Genomic DNA, 22,119 nt, shown 5'->3' with positions numbered 1-22,119 from the left:
TAATTCAACAATATCCAAGATATCTGTTGGGAAGTTCTACTGCCGAAAAATGCATGCATCTTTGTGCCCATGAGCTGAGCTCAATTAAATTCAGTCTAACCTTAAATTAAATTTAATATCTAAATATCAAACTTTTAAATTATTAAATTCATTCTAACTTAAAACCTTCTTACATGTAGAATCCATAACTTTTTTCAATTTAAAACATCTTTATACATGAGACCCATAACCTTTTTCAATTTTTCATAAAATGTATTAGATTTATCTTAACATCCAAATACACTTTACACTCAGTTTAGATGACCCCACATAACTCTATCCACTATTCAACTCACTATTATTCATAAATAACTCAACTCAACATCCAAACGCAGCCTTCATTTCCAGTCCCTTGTTTGCCATAAATTACCTGGGCTTAGTTCGGATTCTGCCGCAAATGTTCTTCATGTGGCACGAACATATTCTCTTCAGCGTGAGAAATGATTCGAGAGGCAATAATCAGGGCCAAGGCTTTCTTCGACAATATTGTGTAATTAACAATGGTTGAGCAATGGTTGAGATTTGTTACATTTCCATTGACAGTGCTCATGCAGTCGGGGTTGAAATCTAACACAATCAATCATGCCCAAAAGTACTGGGTTGTGAATTCAATAAAACCAGCATAACACATTTCAAAGAGTGGACGTCAAGGACCATAAATGGATAGTTCCAATCACCTGTATCCATGCTGACATTAGATGATACAGCAAATAGAGCCCTAGTATATTGAGTGCTTCCTCAGGTTAGACGAATTGATTACCAAAGACAATGAGTGAACAAAAACGTTCAATAACAGTAATTTGCCACTTGTGTCTGAGGTCACCTTTCAAGACCCAGAGGGCACATATCTTGTACTCCTCGTACAGCAGCAGGTCAACACGTTCAAATGATCAACAAAAAGTACCAAGCACCTCCGACAAAATAAAAGAATCTCAGAAAACATGCACCAACAAACTTCAGGCTCAATGATACAAACCACAACAACTTGGCATTTGCCGATACTATTATAATCCTAAAAATTCTTCCTTGTAAGACATTCTATCTCGCATAAGGATGGTATCGACCACTCCCTGCACCACCATAGCCCCCTCTGCTTCCATAGAAGGAGCCACTGGCCCCTCCATATCCACTGCCAAGGCTGGCATCATAGCTACTCCCATAGCCACCAGTAGCACCAGTACTGCCACCACCATATCCCCCATAACCCTCACCAGGTCCACCATAACCACCTAGATCATAACTTCTGCTAAAGCCTCCTCCATAACGACCCGAGTATCCAAGGTAGGGCTCTTCCCTATAAGAACCCATACCACCAACACCATATCCTCCATAACCACTGAATTCACTTCCACCGTACCCACCATAAGCACCTCCCCTGCCACCATTGGGCCCACCTGACCTGTAGCCACCACCAAAGCTACCTTCTCCAAATCCACCATAACCATCCCGGAACCCACCACCAAATGTGGGCCGAGAATCATTATAACGCTTGGATGGGGCAGGTGGTGGATTTGGCTTCTTTGGCTCTGCCTTTTTTATCTCCACCTACAAGAATGAGCTGAGGACTTAAATTGCAATGCTTCGTGATAGATTATGGTTGTATTGAGAAAAAAAAAAAGAACGTGTAACTGTTACAAAATCCTATAATATTCCTCACTAATATGGCTAGAAGCAATGCATATGGAATTTAATTGATGGAGAAAATGATCAACTTTAGTTTTAAAACTTTAGTTTTAAAACTTTAGTTTTAAGCCCTCTTCCCCTTCCCCATTTCTTTTCCCACTCTTCTTTTATCTTTATGTGTGCAATCTCCATTAATTTGTGCATCATTCAATGGTAGCAACATTACAAAGCAGTGGGATTTTATGAGAACAATTGCTGAATCTACAACTAGGCACAAATGTAAGACATCAGCAATGCAAATTTCTATGGGAACCGAAAACCTTCCATCACATCAAAAAACAAACAAAATGCCTACCAAAATGACATCATGGGAATCAATTCAAAATGCAGAGTTATAAAATTACGGAACTCTACACCAAGCACCATGCTTGCCATATACCCAAAAAGAAATGTGCAGCCATGTGTACATGATGTCTTGACGGAAGATATAGCAAAGCATAGACTAATAAGTGATGATCAATTAATCAAAAAAGTGATGATCAATTAATTAAATAAGTGACAATCAATTAATCAAATAAGTGATTATCAATTAATCAAAGGACTACTTAAACCAACCAGGTTTGGCAAACAACTAACAATTTGAAACATCCATATTTGGATGTACATTTCAGTTTTGCCTTCAAGCAGACAATGTAACCATATATTAACTCTCTGAAAAAGTTGAGAAATTCTGAGCAAGCTCTATCTAAGGCCCATTTAAGCGAAAACTTGCACTTTAATAAGAATTAATAATACACTAATTAACTCCTTTTAAGCTGACCTGAGTTCCTGCCATTTCCAATCTGTTACCCCTGGACAAGAGATCATCAACAGCTTGGTCTGCGTCAAAAGTAATAAATCCAAAGCCACGAGATCGACTGGTAGAATGGTCCCTCATGATCTGGTGTTCCTTGACCTCTCCAAATTGTGTAAAGAAGTCCCTGAACTCATCTGCCCATTTATAACAAACATATAGCCCCATTGACAAATACCATGCGACTAGCCCTTAATGTCGCAGAAGACTATGAAAATAAAACCAAATAAGAATCACCTTCATTCATGGTTGTAGGGATTCCCCCCACAAAAATCTTCTTAGTCTTGAAATCCTTAGAGCCAATAGCTCCTTTAGGAATAGTCCGCTTAATTTCCACCTATACCGGTCCCAAAACCACACAAAACACCCATAAACCAAGTGAACAACTGAAACGACAACAACTTATTCAAACTAGAGAAAACCTATTGGCACGCAACACAAACCCTACTTGTTTCCCATTAATAATATGAGCGTCCTCAATGACTTTATCAACCACAGAGGGGTCTGCATAAGTCACAAACCCGAATCCACGGGGTTGCCCTGTCTTCCGGTCCTTCATTATCACAGAATCAATAATCTCACCATATCTACCAAAATGCTTGACAAACTGAGCTGCATAGTACAATTAAACGAAAGCAGAAAAGATTAAGCTCATACACCTAGAAACCAAAATCAATTAACATACGGAATCAGCACACTGCAAAGAACTAACCATCAGTTGTCTCTCGCGCTAAACCACCTATGAAAATTTTTCTGCAAGATTACGCGCAAAGAATGCAAAAATATAGGTCAATCATCTGTATGATTCATTGTAGGGATTATAATCTTCAGTAAAGTTTATCAATTTTTGAAAATGTTCCCGTCTTTTACTTTCCCTTCATTTAATCCAAATAAACGAGCCTACAGAGTCAGCTGCTGAGTTCTCCAGGATTTGACTATTGTAGTTTTCAAACTAACAAGAAAATAAACGAAGCGAGAGAGAGTTACCCGGCGCTGGCACCGTCACCAGAATGAGGTTGAGACTTGTCCTCTTCTCTGAGGCCGGAGGACTTTACGTCGTCAATTTCTCTGTCATAGCTAGTTTCGTTGGCTTGAGGGTCCATGGGACTCCGAATTCAAAACGGATGATTCTATGGAGGGGGTTTCGGAACAAGAAGAAGAAACAATGTTGAGCCCTAGATGTTGTTTTCGGACCGAAAAGCCCTAAAATCCTAGTTTTTAAGGTATTCGAGCAGCGTGATAGACTGGAAAAGAAGGGTTGTTCGTTGGGGTCTTGGGAGTTGGGACCATTGAATATTCAAGCGGCTCCCCTCAACTTTTCCTATTGGGCTGTTATCGTCCTTCCGATGATGGTTTGGGCTGAAAATGGGCCGGAGAATAGAAAGACAGAGGGGAACTTATGCATCTAGAGAAAAAGCAAATGGGTCCGAAGTGCATTACTATTTTATCGTAGAGAAGATATCCAATGGGCTCAGGGCATTCAATTAAAAAAAAATTATTTGTAATTATTGGCATAAATATAAGAATAATAATGTTACAATGCCTCCTTAATTTATCTTATTATTTTAATCGTTTATGTATTTATTATTTTTTAATAGTTAAAAAAGTGACTATTAGTGTATGAGTATTTTTTTAGTTTTTAAAAATTTTTAACATGTTTAAAAAATGTTTGAAAATAAATAAATAAATAAAAGAAAAGTGCAATTTACACTAGTAGGCTCACCAAGTGGGCAAATTGAGGAGACATAGTAGCACTACTCTAAATATAATTTCTCTCTTCTTTTTGTATTTTGATCGAGTTCCACAATAACTTGAAAACGGCAAAACTAAAAGGAAAATGGAATAATCCTTTGAATCTCTACTGAGTTTTGATAACATTCTTTTTTCATCCTCAACTAATGAATCTCCAGTTTCTTTTTTACTTTCTCGGTGGACTTTTTTTTTTTGGTTAGTTGTTGGGGGTTTGGTTTGGCCAACTTTAATGTGTGGAGTTCAAACAAAAAAGGTAAGAGAGCAAGCGTTCACCATTGATTTTGAATATCATAATCGGCTCCTTTAAAAAATTCCAAAAAAAGAGAAGGTAGATCAACGGATTCCACAAAACTTTGATTGGCAAAATGTCATATTCTACATGAATTTACATAATCTTCCGATGGTAAAGAGTAAGAGACAACCCATCTAATCCGACCATGAGTTTATAATTCTATAATGTATTCTGTAGATTAAACCTCCTCCTTCCATCTCGCCGGTAGTATGGAGTTTCATCTATTGTTCTTCTCACGTAGTCAACGAATGGCTGAGGTGTTCGAGGAGACTCGTCCAAGACAGTTGGGCGGCTATGGTCAGGGGTTGCGGGGCCTGGGGTTCTTGGAGGAGCAGGAACAGCAATAGATGATTGAGATCTGTTGGGCCTGTCGAGGAAACGTATAAAGATGACCACAGTCACTACCAACAGGGCAAAGCAGCCAACTACAGTTGCCCAAATGGTTTTATTCAGTGTAGTTCCTAACGCTCCTTGGACGGGTTCGTAGTCAACCTCTATGAACACTCTCTGCCCTGTAAAACAGACATGATAAAGATGTAAGCTTGGTCTTATTAATACTGCATCTTCTAATCAGTCTCTCTCAGATACATGTTTTCTTAGTTGCTGAAGGGAGTGCAAGTTGTGTCGGCTTCAGGACTAAGTAGAGGCTCACCATTGGTTGGCAGTGTGATGGTTACTCTGTCTTTGAATCTCTCGTCTCTTAGCAATTTGATCTGAAGACATGGAAAAGAAAGATGATCAATCTAGAGTATGAAGTAATTTGCCACATTCTATACAGCCGGAAATCAGGAATTTCGAAAATGATGGTATCATCCATGATTCTGCATGTTGAAGTTAGTGTTTGTGAGTTTGATACACAGTGTTGGTCCATTTCCTGACAGGTTAAAATTATGGAAAATTGATGATCGCTACCAGTGAATCAAAGTAGTTCAATTAATGAAATGTGTTCGACTACTCAGAACCCTCATTTGTTTCAGTCTGTCTTCTGTTAATGACCATTGACTTCCAGTTTCGTTCTAGGTGTTTATTTCTGAATGGGAAAGCTAGTGCGAGAGAGAAAAAAAGGGGGCGGGGGGTTAGAGTTATTGTATAATTGTTGGCAAACTTCCTAATGGCTGAAGCTTTAGAAATTGATGATAACTGGCACTCCATCACTTTCAAATTTAACATTATCTTTTTTATTTCCTCTCCTAATAAGAATTGATTTTGTTCCACAAGAGCTCTATTCCATAGGATGGGTTTTACCTTCGAAGTAGTATAGAGAACACATGGAGACATAGTGCTCACCTCATATTGCGCACGCCCACCAATCCCAGATTCTTCGCTAAAGATGGGTCTGATCATTAACAGATCGTGCTTGTGCCAATGGATTTCAACATCTAAAATGAGACAAACCACCAATGAAGTAAGCGGAGGACTTATATCAGTTAACAGGTGGTGGGTTTGACCTCAACCACTAAAGAAGGCAAGCAAGGAAACTCCCCACATAAAACGGTTGAAGGGCACATTAGGTCCCTTGAGAAAACAATATAAAGGTGCACAAAAAGCCCCCAGCTTATTATGCGTTTAAGTTTTGAAAATTGCAAGTTCAATATCACCAAAAACAGCAAGTTTCAATGGCTAGTAGCAACATCGTATCTTTAAATGCCATACATGTAGTAATTCCAAAATTAGCATCCCATTTTAATAATAACGGAGGTGTTAGCTAGCTAGCTTTTGCAGTAAAGTTCTAACCGTTTCTAGTAAAGAAATGGTGTCAACTCCCACCTTCATTGCCCAGTTGGCTCAGATGGTGAAAGGAGTTCAAGGAAGTTCAAAACCTGCTACTAAAAGAAGAGACAGGGAGAGATGGACGGAAATAACAGCTAGAGAGAGCTAACACCCTGTTATGCCATTGTCACTACACACTCACACCCCAAGGGCAAACTGTCTGTCAGTGTACCTGTATTCCCCAAGATGGTTATGATTGTCGTGTTCGAGTCCGGTGTCAGATTCAACTGCATCAAATTCTGAAACATTAAAAGATACTCAACATCATACACTAGTAAAATTGAATAGGTAGAGAACTTTATGATACGGTTTACAAGGCCATATATATTATTTTTTTTATAGGTAATAAGAAGGGGCCATATATTATAGATTAGTTCTTCAGACAACGGCCCTCAAATGCAGCATATCGAATTTAGTCCCAAAACGATTCAAATATTCCCAACAACTTCAACTATCTAGGGCATAATCGTGCAACCTGCCAACCAATACCAAAGTTACATAGTCATGAAAGGGCAAAAGTCATCTGAAGGGATAGGTGGTGAATCAAAATTTCACTCTCATATTTTGTTATTTCCAATGTAAAAATATAAAATGCTAGCCAGGACAATATCATTACCTCCCCCATCTCCAATACCGAAAACCCTCCGATAAAAAGAGCAGAAGCAGATCCTGAAACATGATTAGCTTCTCTCATTGAAGCATTTATGGAAACAGATATATCTGGTCTCATGTCCTTTGACTTTGGCATAGAGTGTACCAAATGCTCTGGTGAGTAAGGGAAAAAGAGGCAATATGTGCTCCCAGTGTCAAGATCCATCCTTGGCTTTGCATACCTTCAAGCCCACATATGGAAAATAATTTTTGCAGATGAAAAATAATTCACTAGATATGCAGCCAAAGAAAAGAAGAAACATACCCAATGAAAGGAGGGTCCACAATACAGTCATATGGAACTTCCTTACTATTCCCAGGAGATCCAAACTTGTTGCCATAAGTATTACTTTTGCAGTAAAAGAGAAAATAAAATAAAGGCATTAATAGAGCATCATCAATTATATGCCATTAACCTTCAAAAGATTGCTAGTAAAATGAAAACCAAATGTCAGATAAATATTTTATGAATAGCACAACATAAATCTATAACATATATTTTTTTTTTTGATAAGTAAATCTATAACATATATAATTCAAGAAACAGGAACTTATGCTCTTGTTGAGCCAAGCCATCCAATTTACCTTACTAATTTTTAACTCTTTGCTATTTTTGTTCGGATACTTGTGAACAACCATTTTCCTGATATTTTTTACTATCTATTATTCTTCCGCATGCAAACATCACACTTAAAACACAGAGACATATGTCCAACATTATAAACCTTGCTGTGCCAGCACCCTATGTCCTAATCCACAACTCATAGTTTACAAACCTGAGCTTCACAGAGAACTTATATCCTTTTGTGGGAAAAGGAACATTTGTCAGCATCTCTTTTGGAGCATCCACAGAAATAATATCACCAGTTAGCACTGTGACCATTGTTTGTAGTTTCAAACTTGAACCGTTGAAAATAACTGTTCAGAGATAACAAGTTGCCACTGTGAAAAACGCTACCATCATACTAGGAGAAAATCATAGAAGCATTAGAGAGAAAATATCTCGCACTTGGAGCACTGGCTTTAATTAAGTGACACTTTTTATTCATTACCTAGTGCTGCACCTTCCCCAATTGCTTCAGCTATTCCAGACAGCATGTTTACAGATATAACACTCTCATTTGCAGTAAACCACTGTCCAGAAACTTGATCATGTAAACCTACCATATTAAATTAAACAATGTAACATTTCTGGAAACTAATTTTGGAAGAGAAAAGAATTCCGCAATCACTTTTCTGCGATGCATGAAGAACAAGATGATACAAAGAAGATATTAGGATCTATAACATACTTAATTTCTGAAGCAGGAGCTTTCCTCCTGTTAAGCCACGTTGTTCAGTCTACTCTATAAATTTAAACATTTAAATCTAAACAAAGTTTTTAAAACGAAATATTTCCTAACATTTTATTGTAACTTTTCCAATAAAGTAAAAAAAAAAAAAACACTACATTTTATTGTGGCTATCGACTCCCCACACCTTGAGATACAAAGGCATCCAGCAATATATATATATATATATATATATTTATTGGCACAGGGTGTTCGGGAGCAGCATCCTGACTAATCCCGAGGGTGCACAGGCCGTCGGCAAAGAGTTTCCCGCAAGTGCACCTCGGGTAATTCAAAGGGAAAATCCTCCAATACGATAGCCCCTAGAGATTGTTTGCACTCAGTGCGATTCGAACCTTGGACCTTGGAGGGAGTATACCACCACGACCAAGGCCTTTACCACTTGAGCCAACCCCTAGGGAGGTTATCCAACAATATATTTTTTTATACAGTGAATCTATATCTGTATAACTGAAATATATTCATTAAAGAAAGATGAGGAAAGTAACGCAGATCTCAGAAGAACTTAGGAGTAAAGAAAAACTCATTTTATGAACTGCTTTCTGGTTTGTTACTTGTGTGTACAAGTTTTTTTTTTTTTGTAAGTAAAAATATTATATATATCAATAGGAGTAACCAAGTATTCTGGATGTATACAAGTAACCCTGGTTTTATGAAGATTCTATCAAACATAAGCAAGAAAGTCCCATCTTCCAAGCATCCCAGCGTGGACTGAACAATGTTTTTCTTTTATAAGAAAAATGAAAATTTTATTGATACAAATGAAGCAGGCGAAGCCCATATACACAGGAAGAAGACTTTTTAACACTTAAACAAACACGACTATTAGAGCTTTCAGATAATAACAGGAGCCTATAGTTTCCTTTTTTTGGATTGGTGGCAGGGAGCCTATAGTGATAATAGCGAGAACAGATAGACTTTTTAACACTTTAACAAACACAACTATTAAAGCTTTCAGCTAATAACAAAGAACCTATACTTATAATACAAGAATAGATAGAACTATAGGTTTGCAAGAAGATACAACATGTAGTTATTGATCAAATAATAAGAAACGTAAGCTTTTTACCGTATACTCACCTTCTATACTGAAGTTAAGATAACTTCCTTTGAAAAGGACCGGGTTTTGAGGTTGTATGTGGGCACCAACTAAAATCTGAAGAAATTAAGTAATCAACTGATTTTATGCTGCAGATAGAACTAGCAAAAAAATGAGCAGGGATCTCTGAAGAAAGGAAAAAAAAGAAAGTAAAATGTATAGAAGGCTTACTTTTCCATGTTATCATGAGAACCAAATATTCTTTGTTAACAAACAAAAGCTTATTTCAGATATAAGTCTCAGGGAGCATGCGATGAGGTTTGACAACAAGCTGGAAAAACACCATGATATATTCTATGATGATGGACCCAACCGTGTTAGTTGAGGAAGGGCTGCAAATGAGCCGAGCCCCAGGCTGTTCAAGACCAGCTTGGTAAAAGCAAAAGAGTTCAAGCTCTGCACAAACGAGTTAAGCTCATTTGGAGCTTGGATTGAAATGATGAGCAAAGCTCAGGTTTAGCTCGGCTTCCTATCTTTTGGTGATGAGCTCAGTTCCAGCTCAAGTTATGCTTGCTGCACTTAACGGTGATCAATTACATATTTAATTAAGTAGGTGGCCAGTGACCAAAAATATATGATTTTAGAATGTCTTCAAGAACATGACTAATAAAAGCAACTAGAAAATTTTTCAAGTATGCACTGTGTAGGTAAAGGATTATCGGCAAAAATACAAATCAATAGCATTATTTTTCATTTCCTAATCCAGCATGTTGAGCCCATTAAGTAGAGCTAAGTTATGCTTAGCCCTTTGGCTTCACTTCCCTACCAAGCAAGCATAAAAACAAAGCCCAAGCTTGGTTCAATAGCTAACGAAACAAGCCAAGCCAAGCCAAGCCAACTAAGTCATAGCTGTTCATGAGCAGCTGATGCAATTTACATCCCTAGGTATGGCAACATCTAGTGGTAGTCTCGAACCATGGGTACATTGGTTGTATATCCAGCAATTATTAAACAAGAACTGAGATCTCTTTTGATTCTAAAATAACAAAAACAAAGTGGAATGAGAAAAATTGAAACAGTAATGTCAGCAATCTTCCATTACTCAAAAATCATAATTTTTTATAGTAATTTGAATCATAAAGTTAAGTATGTTTAAGAGCATTGGCATGAAAAATTCAACTCCTTTCTAAGCATTTCTACAGAATCGAGTGCTTAGGTGTCACCCTTCTATATGTTCTGTCTACTTGAGTTAAGTCCTTGTTTTACGGATAGAGAAAGTACTTCTACAGAATCGAGACAAGAAATGTATGATTTATAGCTGGATAGCAACTAATAACTTCTTTAGCATACACTTTTATTTTTTTTATAAGTAGGATAAAACTTCTTTAGAAGACACTTTTATTGGTTTTGAAAAAAAAAAAAAAGATTATCACTTACTAGGATATAGTCTGACTTCAGTTTTGAACTACTCATTGATACTCGCACAAGAGCTCTACCATGCCGTATTGCCTTCATGAAATGTTAGTAACTTCATGAGTTACAGTCAAATGATATGGCCAGAAATAAAAGGAACGAATAGTGAAACAAGAGTAGTTCGTTTGTTCATCCATCCGCAATTTTGCATGAATGACTTTTCATGGTCAAAAGCAATGATAAAATGAAAATGGCAAAAGGTCCAAGCTACAGTTTCTCTCAGTAGCTTGCTCTTGAAAGCTTGGCATATTGAAAATTCAGAAGTTTATATTTAATCAGCGAACCTTGAGACAAATATTTCCATCTTCATCACATGTATTGTTTGTGGAGACAACATCACGATCATTAGTTTCAGCATTAACAACAACTGCATTATATGCTTCATAAAATGGATTTCCTGTTCAACAGAAATCACAAGCAAACTGTTGAGGAATAAAAAAACATATTTCCCAAAAAACATTTTCTGCTACTAATACTCTACTACCTAAAGCATCGCAATAGCTTATTGGAAGTTTAATTTCAGCACCAACAGCAAGATTGATTAAATGGAAAGGCAACTCCTTATTTGTTATCCTTATCTGAGCCACCTGGCCAAAATGAAGAGACATCAGTACAGTGGATCATAAATTTTTGTTTTGATAAGTACTGTGGTGGATCATAAAATTATAAATGAGTTGTAAAGAATGTGGACTCTAGGTCAACGGGAGTAAGATGAAGTAAAGGCAAGTAAATACCAAACATTACGAAGCCGCGGCATTCTTGACAAATAGTAAGAACTCTAAATACATCAAACTCCCTAAGAAATTATAGCCGTTAACATTGGCGGGCTTATGCAGATTTCTTGCCCTATGCTATCATGGGCAAAGAAGTGGTTCATTAATGCAAAATTGTATTTTTTTTTTTTTGGTGAAATCAATTGGAATATCTTAACACTTAAGACACAAGCATGCACCTCACACCCATACCAGAATCATGCAACCTTTTTTTTTTTCCCATCTTCTGCAAGGAGCCCATGTAACTTAGGTATCACCAATATATAACTGGAGAACCATTCTATAAATAGTAAAGCTTGGTTGCAACTCGGACTGATGGCCAGCCATAAATAAGATAAAATATTCATACCTCAGCAACTTGGACACAAGAGGCAATCTCAGTTCTTCCCGTTGTGCGATCTTTTGCTTGAATGCATGCAAGATTGTTGCTGTCTTTTGTCCTTATCCTAGGCCCATGAATGGAAATAGAATCCTTCTGCATTTCATTCTTTTCACCGTAATATCTTAATAAAGAATAAACAATAGTTCCTTTTCGACGCTGACCATCCCGTTGGCCATATGATTCTGAAGATGAGGGCAATAGACTTGTGGTGGTATAATTAGGAGGAAGAATCCAGGTTATGGGAGCTCCAAGAGCAAGAGGGAGATCAGGCACCACCAATAATGATACTGATGCACTGTAGAACCTTGATCCTAAGTTAGAACCGGGAGATATAAAATCACATGAGAAAGCGACTGTGATGTTTGTCCTGCCAGCAGATCTGAAATGGAGATGGAATTACATACTAGAAAAGCTGAGCTAATTAAGATTTGTCGACTGGAATAGATGGAAAGCAGACCTAATTCACACCAAAGAGGATAAGACAGAATTATTAAAAGCACAAACAATCTTCAGCATGTTACATTTCAAAACACCTCAAATTACACCATGCTTTATAAGAAAATATTCAAGAGAACCGAGTGATAAGCATTACAAGCAAGCACTTAGATCTCACTCATGAAAAAAGGACAAGCAAGCACTCATAATTTTTTTCCTAAGATATTTTATTACTGATCAAAAAGGCATTATCCAAGCACATAGGTAGCATATATCATATACACCAAACTAGAGAAAGTAAAGAGAACAAGAAAACTCTGAAAACCAAAGCTAGAAAAGCATAAGTGGACAGGCATCCAACGGTACAGTGTATCTGAAAAGAAAGCTTTTAGTTCCTCCATTGTTCTTTTACAGTCCTTGAAGCTCCAACTTTTTCTGTCTTGTTATTTATTTTTATTTTTTTTTATAGGTAAACTTTTTCTTTCTTGTTATATGCACTGCATTAAACATATTGGAATCGATCTCCACAAGAGCCTGCTATAATCATTCTCAAGTCTTCCTTTCCAGCATGCTAATAAGTATGTCACCCATCTAGGCATCACCCAGTCTAGTGTAAGGAGACCAAAACTTGCTTGCCAAAAAGATCTAGTTGTCTCACAATGGATTAAAAGGTGATCAAGTGATTCCTCACCCCACCTAAACATGCAACGTCACTCCATTACCAAAGCATCTCTCATCCATAGGTTTTTCAGTGTGAAATATCCCCTAGTGCTCTCTTAGTCTATATGGATTTCTCTATAGAAAGTTAAGACTATTGTGAGGGATCAATGCAATAAGAACAACTTGACTTTGATCACCCCTGTCTTAGACATGGCCCAGCACATTCTGTCCTCCCCATCTTGTCTGAACCGAGATTAATACAGCCAAAACATAAACGAGTTTGAAAGATCCATCTCCCAGTCTTGTACCGCTTTGATAAAGACCATTGCCAATTAAGGAGATCCATTTTAGAGCTATAAATGATTCTGTACCAAAGTGTCCTAAGCCTGAGCGATGCAGAATAGATCTGGAAAGGCCCCTCCTAAGAGAATAATCTCCACACCACATGTTATGCCAAAACATTGTCTCGAATCTCTTGCTCACGCCATATCTGATATGCATGAAAGCTACCTCAACCCCTTCTAAAGTTATTCCATAATCCAACCCCACAAGTCTTATCATCTCATTAAAGCTCCAATTACACCAAGGACTACCATATTTCATATTAATCGTCACTCTCCGTAGGTTCTCTTTCATAGACATACCTCCATGGAAACTTCCTCAGGAGGGCTCAGTTGAATGTGATCAGTTTTCTGATATCCAAACCATCCTAAAAATTGGGGAGCATACCTTGGGCAGATTCACCATCTGGAACTTCCACTCTTCTACCATTCTGCCCCATTAAAAAATTAGAAGTGATTGCCTGAAAGCACTTGGATCTCTCCTTTCATGCACCTATCTCTCCTTTTAGAGAAGAGATATGCAAGGCACCTATCTCAACTATAACAACAAAGGTTGAGCAAAACACTACAAACAAACAACTTCCAATCCTTGATAGTGGTTGAAGACTTTAATCTGCTGCAATGAATGAAACCACAGTATAAATATTTTATTCATGTAAACCCTGCAATCCCAAGAAATTTGCCTTCGAAAATCATTTATCCAATCCTCAGAAGGTAAGAAATCGTCCACCCTCCAAATGAACCACATGAAAACTTAATAACCATAACCTTCATAACCACATATCACGAACCTTTGCTAAGCTTTGAAAGATGGATCTAGAAGCACTCAAAATAGAACTACAAGCCAGGCATAAATTTACATCTTAAACGACAACGCTACTTCATGGTGTAGGAAAAATGGTTAACATGAAAATTGTCCATGTGAACAGAGGGCATAACTTTTGGGTTGGTCATTGGTGAACCTGAAACATCTTCCTCTTTTTCTAAATAGACAGGATGGCATAAGATAGACAAAAAATAGACAGATCTGATAAATTATTGAACAATTACTTTCTCAATTTGATGCTAAAACTTTCAGTATAACTTTTGTTACGTAACACAGAAAACACAAAATCCAATGTGGCAGTAATTCTAGAGTACCTTCCATATAAAACCTTGATGAAACCAAGCTCTTTCTCATCCAAATGACGAGTGAAAGGAATTTCTTTTGCATCACCATATAAATGAGTCGCCATATGGATACTCAACACCTAAACAGGAAAAGGGAAAGATGTCATTCCTTTCACAGCAAGAAGTCAAAATATTCCAGATAAACGCAGAACTAAATGACGAGGAGAAATCAGACTAGGTAGTTAAACACAGAACTTATCCAACCTTTTCATCCTCTACAGTCCACTGATAGTTTTTGCAGAGCTCATAAAAAGAAAACAAATCTCCCTGATGATGCATGGAAGGTGATCAGTATTTTAATAATAGAAGTTCAATTAATAGTTGGCTTTCAATTCTTTTTTTTTTTTTATTAGTAGTTGGTTTTCAATTCTTACCTCAGGAAAAACAGGATATATTGGCATCTCACAGCCAACACCAAGCTGTTCACTTTGTACATTCAAAATCATCACAGATGGGACTCCAATTCTAACACTGCCATATGCTTGACAAATTGCAGTATCTCCTTTGCCAAAAAATGTGGCAAGAACAGTCTGATCGTAATAGAAAATGTATTGGATTAGGAGAATGCATTAAATTTGCAGTATATGTATGGTATAAATAGTAAATATGTACTTGAGAAAAAAACGAGGTTTTGAAGGCTGCATTGTCCAGGAGTGAGAACACTAAAAAATAGCTCAAAAAAATGCAGTAGTAAACACAAGTGTTCCCTAATCAACGCATAAAAATAGTTCAAAAAAATCAAATGGGAATCATATCTCACGGTATTTCCATGTGAATTTGCAAACAATCGTCCTGAAGATTTCTGAATTGCTGCAATCCCCTCATCCATACTAGCATACTCAACAAATACACCGATAGTTGGACCTCCTTCAACAGAAAGCTAAGCAGACAAAAATAGAAGGTTCTTAAACAAGTTTGAAACATAAAATTCACCATAAACACAGCAATTCAAAAAAACATACATATTAATTTTTTTTTTTTTTTATAAGTAAAATAAGTATTATTAATCCAAGAATGGGCAACAACTGCCAATTACAAAGTAAGTATGTCCTATCTATATAGGCACATTAGAAACAAAGAAATCATGAAGGTCTATGCCATTAAAGTCCACAGCAATGGCCCAAGTACAAAGCATTCTGAAAAAGAAAACTTTTAGCTCCTCCATAGATCTCTCTTTGTCTTCAAACGTCCTCTCATTTCTCTCATGCCACAAGCAGCACATAATACAGATAGGGATCATCTTCCAAATCACTTTGATCTGATACACATCTCGAATAGAGGTCTAACACGCCAACATATCCACTACGGATTCCGGCATAACCCATGCTATTTCCATCCTTTTAAACACCTCATTCCAGAGAGTCCTGGCTACATCACAATGTACAAGTAAATGGTTCACCGACTCACCTCCTCTTTTACACATATAACACCAGTCTGCAATGATTATCCCCATTTTTCTCAGATTATCTGTAGTAAGAATCTTGCCTAGTGACACTATCCACACAAAGAAAGAAGCTTTAAGAGGAGCCTTGTGTTGCCAGATCCTTCTCCAGGAAAACTGTATCTCCGGCACTTGTGTGAGGACCTTATAAAAGGACCTAACAGTGAATACCCATCTCCCTGCAGGAATCCACCACAAGCCATCATGCTGGATACTTGGACAACACGAATACAAGAGACTATAAAAATTTGCAAAACTCTCCATCTCCCAATCCTGTGCCGCCCGGTTAAAGTTGATATTCCAGTGAATACCCCCTTCTAAGATTCCCATAACTTCCGCCACTGTGACATCTTTGGCACTTGCTATCAGGAAAAGTAAAGGAAACAAGTCTTGGAGAACACTGTTGCCACACCAAACATCCTTCCAAAATCTAATCCTTGAGCATGTACCCAACTGGAACCTAGTATGTTGATGAAAGACCTCCCACCCTATTCTAATATGCTTCCATAGCCCCATTCCATGTGCCCCTCTAACTTCTCTAGTGCACCAACCCTCCCCTAAACCACCATATTTATTCTCAATCACAATTTTCCATAAGGCTTCTGGTTCATTGATATATCTCCACAGCCATTTGCCAAGGAGTGCCTAATTAAACAACCTTAAGTTTCTAATACCCAAGCCGCCACTCGAGATAGGACGGGACGGCACACCATCTCCCACCTGACAAGATGAAATTCAAACTCTTCTCCTAAGCCCCCCCACAGAAGATCTCTTTGTAACTTCTCAAGACAACCCACCACGCTTGCCGATATAGGGAATAATGATAAGAAATAGGTGGGTAGATTAGAAAATGTACTTTTAATCAATGTAATCCGGCCCCCTTTTGACAAATACATTCTCTTCCACCTTGCTAGTCTCCTCTCTACTTTTTCAATCACTGTATCCCAGATCGAGCATGCCCTCGAAGCTATACCCAACGGTAATCCCAGGTAAGTCATTGGAAGAGACGCTATCTTGCAACTCAATGTGTCCGCCAATTCCCTAATATTCTGAACCTTTCCAATCGGCACCAACTCGGATTTATCATAGTTCACTTTTAGACCAGACACTGCTTCAAAACAAAGCAAACATACCTTCACTGCTCTCTATCAGCTTCGCACATGATAAGCGTGTCATCTGCAAACAGCAAGTGAGAAATAAAGATAAAACCCCTGCTCGAAGATCCAATCTGGAAACCACTAACAAACCCATTAGCCAACAACGCCGCAATCATCCTGCTTAGTGCTTCCATAACAATAACAAAAAGTAACGGAGACAACGGATCCTCTTGTCTCAAACCACAAGAACTCTGGAAGAAACCCTCGAGGCTGCCATTGATCAACACCAAGAACCTTACCGTAGATATACACCATCTAATCCAAGACCTCCACCTTTCACCAAAACCACACCTACCCAGTAGGTATAGAAGGAAATCTCAATTTACATGGTCATACGCCTTCTCTATATCCAACTTACACATAATTCCTGGGTTGCCAGCCTTCAATCTACTGTTCAAGCATTCATTGGCAATTAGAACCGCATCAAGGATCTGTCTGCCCTTAACAAAAGCATTTTGAGGCTTAGTCACAATCTTCCCCAACACCTCACTTAAGCGATTAGCAAACACTTTTGAAATAATCTTGTAAACTCCATTCACTAAGCTAATAGGCCGAAAATCTGTGATTTCAATAGCCCCAGCCTTCTTCGGTTATAAAGCAAGAAAAGTGGAGTTAAAGCTTTTCTCAAATTTCCCAAACGAGAACAACTCCTGAAACACCTTCATAAGGTCTTCTTTAATCACCTCCCAGCATTCTTGGAAAAAGGCCATAGAGAAACCATCAGGACCCGGAGCCTTGTCTTTTACCATTTTCCTGACCACATCAAAGACCTCTTCTTCCTCGAAAGCCCTCTCTATCCTGGCACCATCCCCCGGTTCAATAATGTTAAAAACCAAACCATCTAAGAGTAGGCCTCCACCCCACCTGCTCCGTAAGGAGCTTCTCAAAGAAATCAACCACATGAACTTTAATAGCCTCTTTATCTCTGCATTCCACCCCCTCAATTTTCAGCACCTCAATGTCATTATTTCTTCTATGAGAGTTTGCAATACTATGGAAGAACCTCGTGCTCCGATCCCCTTCCTTTAACTATAGTGCCCTTGACTTTTTGACGCCAAGACGATTCCTCTTGCAAGATTATCCTCTCAAGATCTGCAACCAATAAAGTTTTCTGAGCTTGCTCTTCCACATTAAGAGGTCTCCCCTCTTGTAGTCTTTCTAACACTTGTATTTCCATCCACTTGGTATTTTTGTTATCCTCTATTTTCCCGAAAGACTGTTTATTCCATTCTTTTAGGTCTCTTTTTAAGGCTTTCAACTTATTTGCAAAAATGAAACTAGGTGTACCCTCGAACTGATACGAAATCCACCATTGCTTGACCCTCTCCACAAAACCTTCGGATTTCAACCACATGTTCTTGAACTTAAAATAACGTCAACCACTTTGAATTCCTCCACAATCAAGCAAGATAGGCCAATGATGCGAAGCTAAGCGTACCAACCGCTTTTTCCATACATCCAGAAAATGACTTTCCCACTCTGATGAAATTAAGAAACGATCTAGGCGGGTCCAGGTCTGATTATTTGACCATGTGGCGGGGCCCCCTGCAAGTGGTAAGTCTATCAAGTTCAAGTCAAAGATACATTCTGAGAACTCCAAGCTAGCTGGCATTGAAATCACCCCCAATACACCAAGGAAACTCCCACCAACCATGAACCTCCGCTATCTCATCCCACAATAATCTTTTATCCACGTCTAAATTGGGTCCATAAACACCTGCAAAAGCCCCCACGAACCCATCTAACACGCTTTTGAAAGAGCACGCTACCATATATCTCCCTATATAGTCCTCTACATTCTCCACCACCCGCTTATCCCACATTACTACAATTCCTCCCGATGCCCCTGAAGAGGCCAAGTACACCCAATCTACATAGTTACTACTCCAAAGACTCCTCACAATCTTCCTATTGATTACCTTCAACTTCGTCTCTTGTAAACACACAATGTCCGCTTTCCACTCATGAAGCAGGTGCCGGATCCGAAGACGCTTCTCTACCTCGTTGAGACCACGAACATTCCAAGACACAATCTTTGGCTTCATTTATAAACAGTCGGCCCCTTCCCTTTCACCCTGCTCCTAGAGGAGCTACCCTCTGAGTTTATCAACCACATCAACCTTTTAAGCTCTTGATTCTTCTTCAAATCCCCCTTTCCTTTTTTGTTGATCCCCGGCTTCCATGGCAGTTAACAAAGCAATTAACTGCTCTTCATACCCCTCACAATTAATTCCAACAAAATGTTGAATCTCTTTCACCTTATGTATTACCCAATCTGAAGCTTGGTTTGGAAAACAACAGTTCAATGGGATGGGATTTCCCATTCTGCTACTCTGGAAAGGCTTAAAATCATCCCCCACAGAAAACTCCTCCAAGCCCATCTGTTCACAAGTCTTCGGGAGGAATAATTCATCCTCCACAAAGTGCATGAGGTCATCTGACTCATCATCCCCTTCCTCCAACTCAAAACCCTCAAAAGGTTTGACAAAAATTTCGCCGGAGCCAAGCCCAAGCCTTCCTCGTTTGTAGGCAAGATCTGAGTCTCCCTCGACAGAGAGATTAGTGTGATTCGAACTCCACCAAAACTTTTTGCGCACAAAACACCGGCGTTGACTCAGCCAGAGCCAAGCCCAAGCCTTCCTCGTTTATCGGCGAGGTCTGAATCTCTCTCAACGGAGAGAACCGTGATTGGAAACCCACCATCGCTTTTTGCGCACAAACCGTCGGCGTTGACTCATCGGCAACCTCCTCTCCCTTCGTCGGCGACATCTGTGCCCACGCCATTGTCGGTGGTCTTTCCGGCATGGACCCACAGCTGTGCGTCTCCTCTGTGCCCCCTGGGCTTACACCACTAGGCTGAGAAACAATTCCCTGAGCTAAGTCCTCGCTGGGCTTATGTCCACTATAATGGGCCGTGGATTGAGACGGCCGAGCCCCTTCTGAGAAATGAGATCTCCTCTGCATTTTGGGCCGCGAAGGCCCACCAACCTTTCGCCACACAGCCTTCCCTTTTCCCCTTTTATTCTAATGGGCTTCTTTCTGGGCCTTACCAGGCCCTTCACCCGAGCTCCTTTTAATTCCATCCATATTACCAACCCACTCCTTATTTGCTTTTAAAACACCCGTCCCCTCACTTTCCTTAAATAGACCAACAAACCCCACTATCTCAGCCATACCTCTCTGCAGAAGACGAAGCTGACCTTGCATGTCCATCAACAGTCTTCTTACCTCCCACGTCTCCTGACACACCACAGATTCCCTGCCATGGTAATGGTTCAACTCATACTGTTTTGATGATGCTTCACGATGCCAACTCCTTTTTCCCCTGTCAGAAACTTTTGTACCTCCTTCCCTATTCTTCCCTGCGTTTGGAAACGTCGACGACAGCACCTCCCTATACGACCGAGACTGGTATCTTACCGGACCCCCTCCCAAAACTCCCCTGACCTCCACTAGTCAAAACACCTGCGTTAGTGGTCTCCTTACCACTTTCTAACAGCACCTCCCTCAATTTCCTCCAACCCCAACCATTCTCTCCTTCTAGAATGCACAGAACATTCCTCCTCCCCCCCTGATTATACTCAGAAACTTCAAGGTATCTCCCTCTACGATTTATGCAGCATTGAGCAGTAAGACAACTATAACCTTCTCTAGTTGCCGAGTATACCTCATTTTTCCCCTCTTGTAGGCTATCCTCTAATATCCTCCCAAGCCATTGCGTTGAAGAAGCACCCAGCAACACTGCATGATTAGACTTCCAGCTTCTCTCAGTGACTCGCAGAAATCCACCACCCACTTTTGACAACGTGAAACATTTGGATTCAATCACCACTTCTTTCGGGTACCCATCTTAGACACGTAAAATTTAAAAACCAGTTAACACATCATCATTAAAGAGGAGAAAAACTTCCAGGAAAACAAACGGGAAGAAGAACGAAAGCATGTGTACGGAGAGAAAAAGAACATAGATTTCTTCTCAAATAAAAAAAAAAAAAAACTATCACTGTTTGCTGCTCAGATGGTATAAGGCTTTGGTAGTTCACATTAAAATTTGCTTCTCATTGTTGGGACCTTGTGTGCATGGAAATTATACTCAATTTACCTTAAATTATACTCTTGTGTGCATGGAAATTAAAAACTTCCAAGTTCATTGGAAAAGGCATAATGAGATATAAACATCTGCAGCTGCAACTGCTGAATTTATATTTATCTTAGCATTTCCAACTAAAACTTACATTTAATAAGAGCAAGGAACAAGCGAGTAATATTCCTATTTCAAGAACATACCACATAGGATGCACCTGGTGTCAGGAAAATATCAGGAGGGTGAATTCTTGGTGGTGCATAAACTTCTACCTTTATGGGTTGACTCAAAATTTCATGCCCAGATTGCTGTGAAGCACTGACCTATTAACAAATATTATCTGTAAATTTGCGTAACCCCAAAATCTTGATGGAGAAATAAGACAATATGACAATTGGAGACATAAAATATTTGTATAAATCAACAGTGAACTTACATAAAGAGTTGTGATCCCAAGATGAGTTCCCATTATTTCAAAATTTGGCGAGTTCACATATTCACCACGAGAACTGGAGGTATCAGCAATGCCTACGAGTTTAACTATATGATCCTCAATATGCACATGAATATTCATGTAAGCATACTGCAACACAAGTTCCCAATCAAAAATTACGTTATAATCTAAAAAAGATATAGAAAACCAAGAATCACTAGCGCACACCAAAAAAACATGAGTAGTGAAGGTAAACTGGAATGCATGGCTCTGAAAAGAGAGACAAAAATAAATAAATGACATTGGTTAGAACCTGAGAAGAGTCAAAAGTGTTTCCATCATTAATCCCAGCCATTAGATTAATAGTTTGTGAGCTTCCTTCCTGAAAAAATCAAAAAA

General features: G+C 38.8%; 1 protein-coding gene across 6 annotated transcripts in view; it reads right to left on the bottom strand.

Moving 5' to 3' along the window:
* Nucleotides 1-690: 690 nt before the first annotated feature.
* Nucleotides 691-22,119, bottom strand: part of LOC108984013 (nuclear pore complex protein GP210) — a 33,618-nt gene continuing 12,189 nt past the window's right edge. Inside the window, exons 17-41 of one of the 6 annotated variants that reach the window (XM_018955838.2) lie at nucleotides 22,034-22,102; nucleotides 21,724-21,870; nucleotides 21,491-21,610; nucleotides 15,366-15,485; nucleotides 14,980-15,135; nucleotides 14,810-14,872; nucleotides 14,576-14,685; nucleotides 11,967-12,378; nucleotides 11,329-11,431; nucleotides 11,129-11,241; nucleotides 10,809-10,880; nucleotides 9,413-9,488; nucleotides 8,033-8,140; nucleotides 7,757-7,898; nucleotides 7,246-7,329; nucleotides 6,946-7,162; nucleotides 6,502-6,556; nucleotides 5,847-5,938; nucleotides 5,212-5,272; nucleotides 4,744-5,071; nucleotides 3,228-3,268; nucleotides 2,964-3,127; nucleotides 2,753-2,852; nucleotides 2,483-2,652; nucleotides 691-1,584 (exon numbers count right to left, since the gene is read on the bottom strand). In XM_018955838.2, coding sequence (XP_018811383.2) covers nucleotides 1,078-1,584; nucleotides 2,483-2,652; nucleotides 2,753-2,852; nucleotides 2,964-3,127; nucleotides 3,228-3,268; nucleotides 4,744-5,071; nucleotides 5,212-5,272; nucleotides 5,847-5,938; nucleotides 6,502-6,556; nucleotides 6,946-7,162; nucleotides 7,246-7,329; nucleotides 7,757-7,898; nucleotides 8,033-8,140; nucleotides 9,413-9,488; nucleotides 10,809-10,880; nucleotides 11,129-11,241; nucleotides 11,329-11,431; nucleotides 11,967-12,378; nucleotides 14,576-14,685; nucleotides 14,810-14,872; nucleotides 14,980-15,135; nucleotides 15,366-15,485; nucleotides 21,491-21,610; nucleotides 21,724-21,870; nucleotides 22,034-22,102 — 3,630 coding nt within the window. In that variant the 3' untranslated portion in view covers nucleotides 691-1,077. The other 5 variants (XM_018955836.2, XR_004802362.1, XR_004802363.1 and 2 more) reach the window with 5 other exon arrangements.

This window comes from Juglans regia, chromosome 1, assembly GCF_001411555.2.
Source record: "Juglans regia cultivar Chandler chromosome 1, Walnut 2.0, whole genome shotgun sequence".
Lineage (NCBI taxonomy): Eukaryota > Viridiplantae > Streptophyta > Magnoliopsida > Fagales > Juglandaceae > Juglans > Juglans regia.
This window is presented reverse-complemented; position numbering and strand designations above follow the sequence as displayed.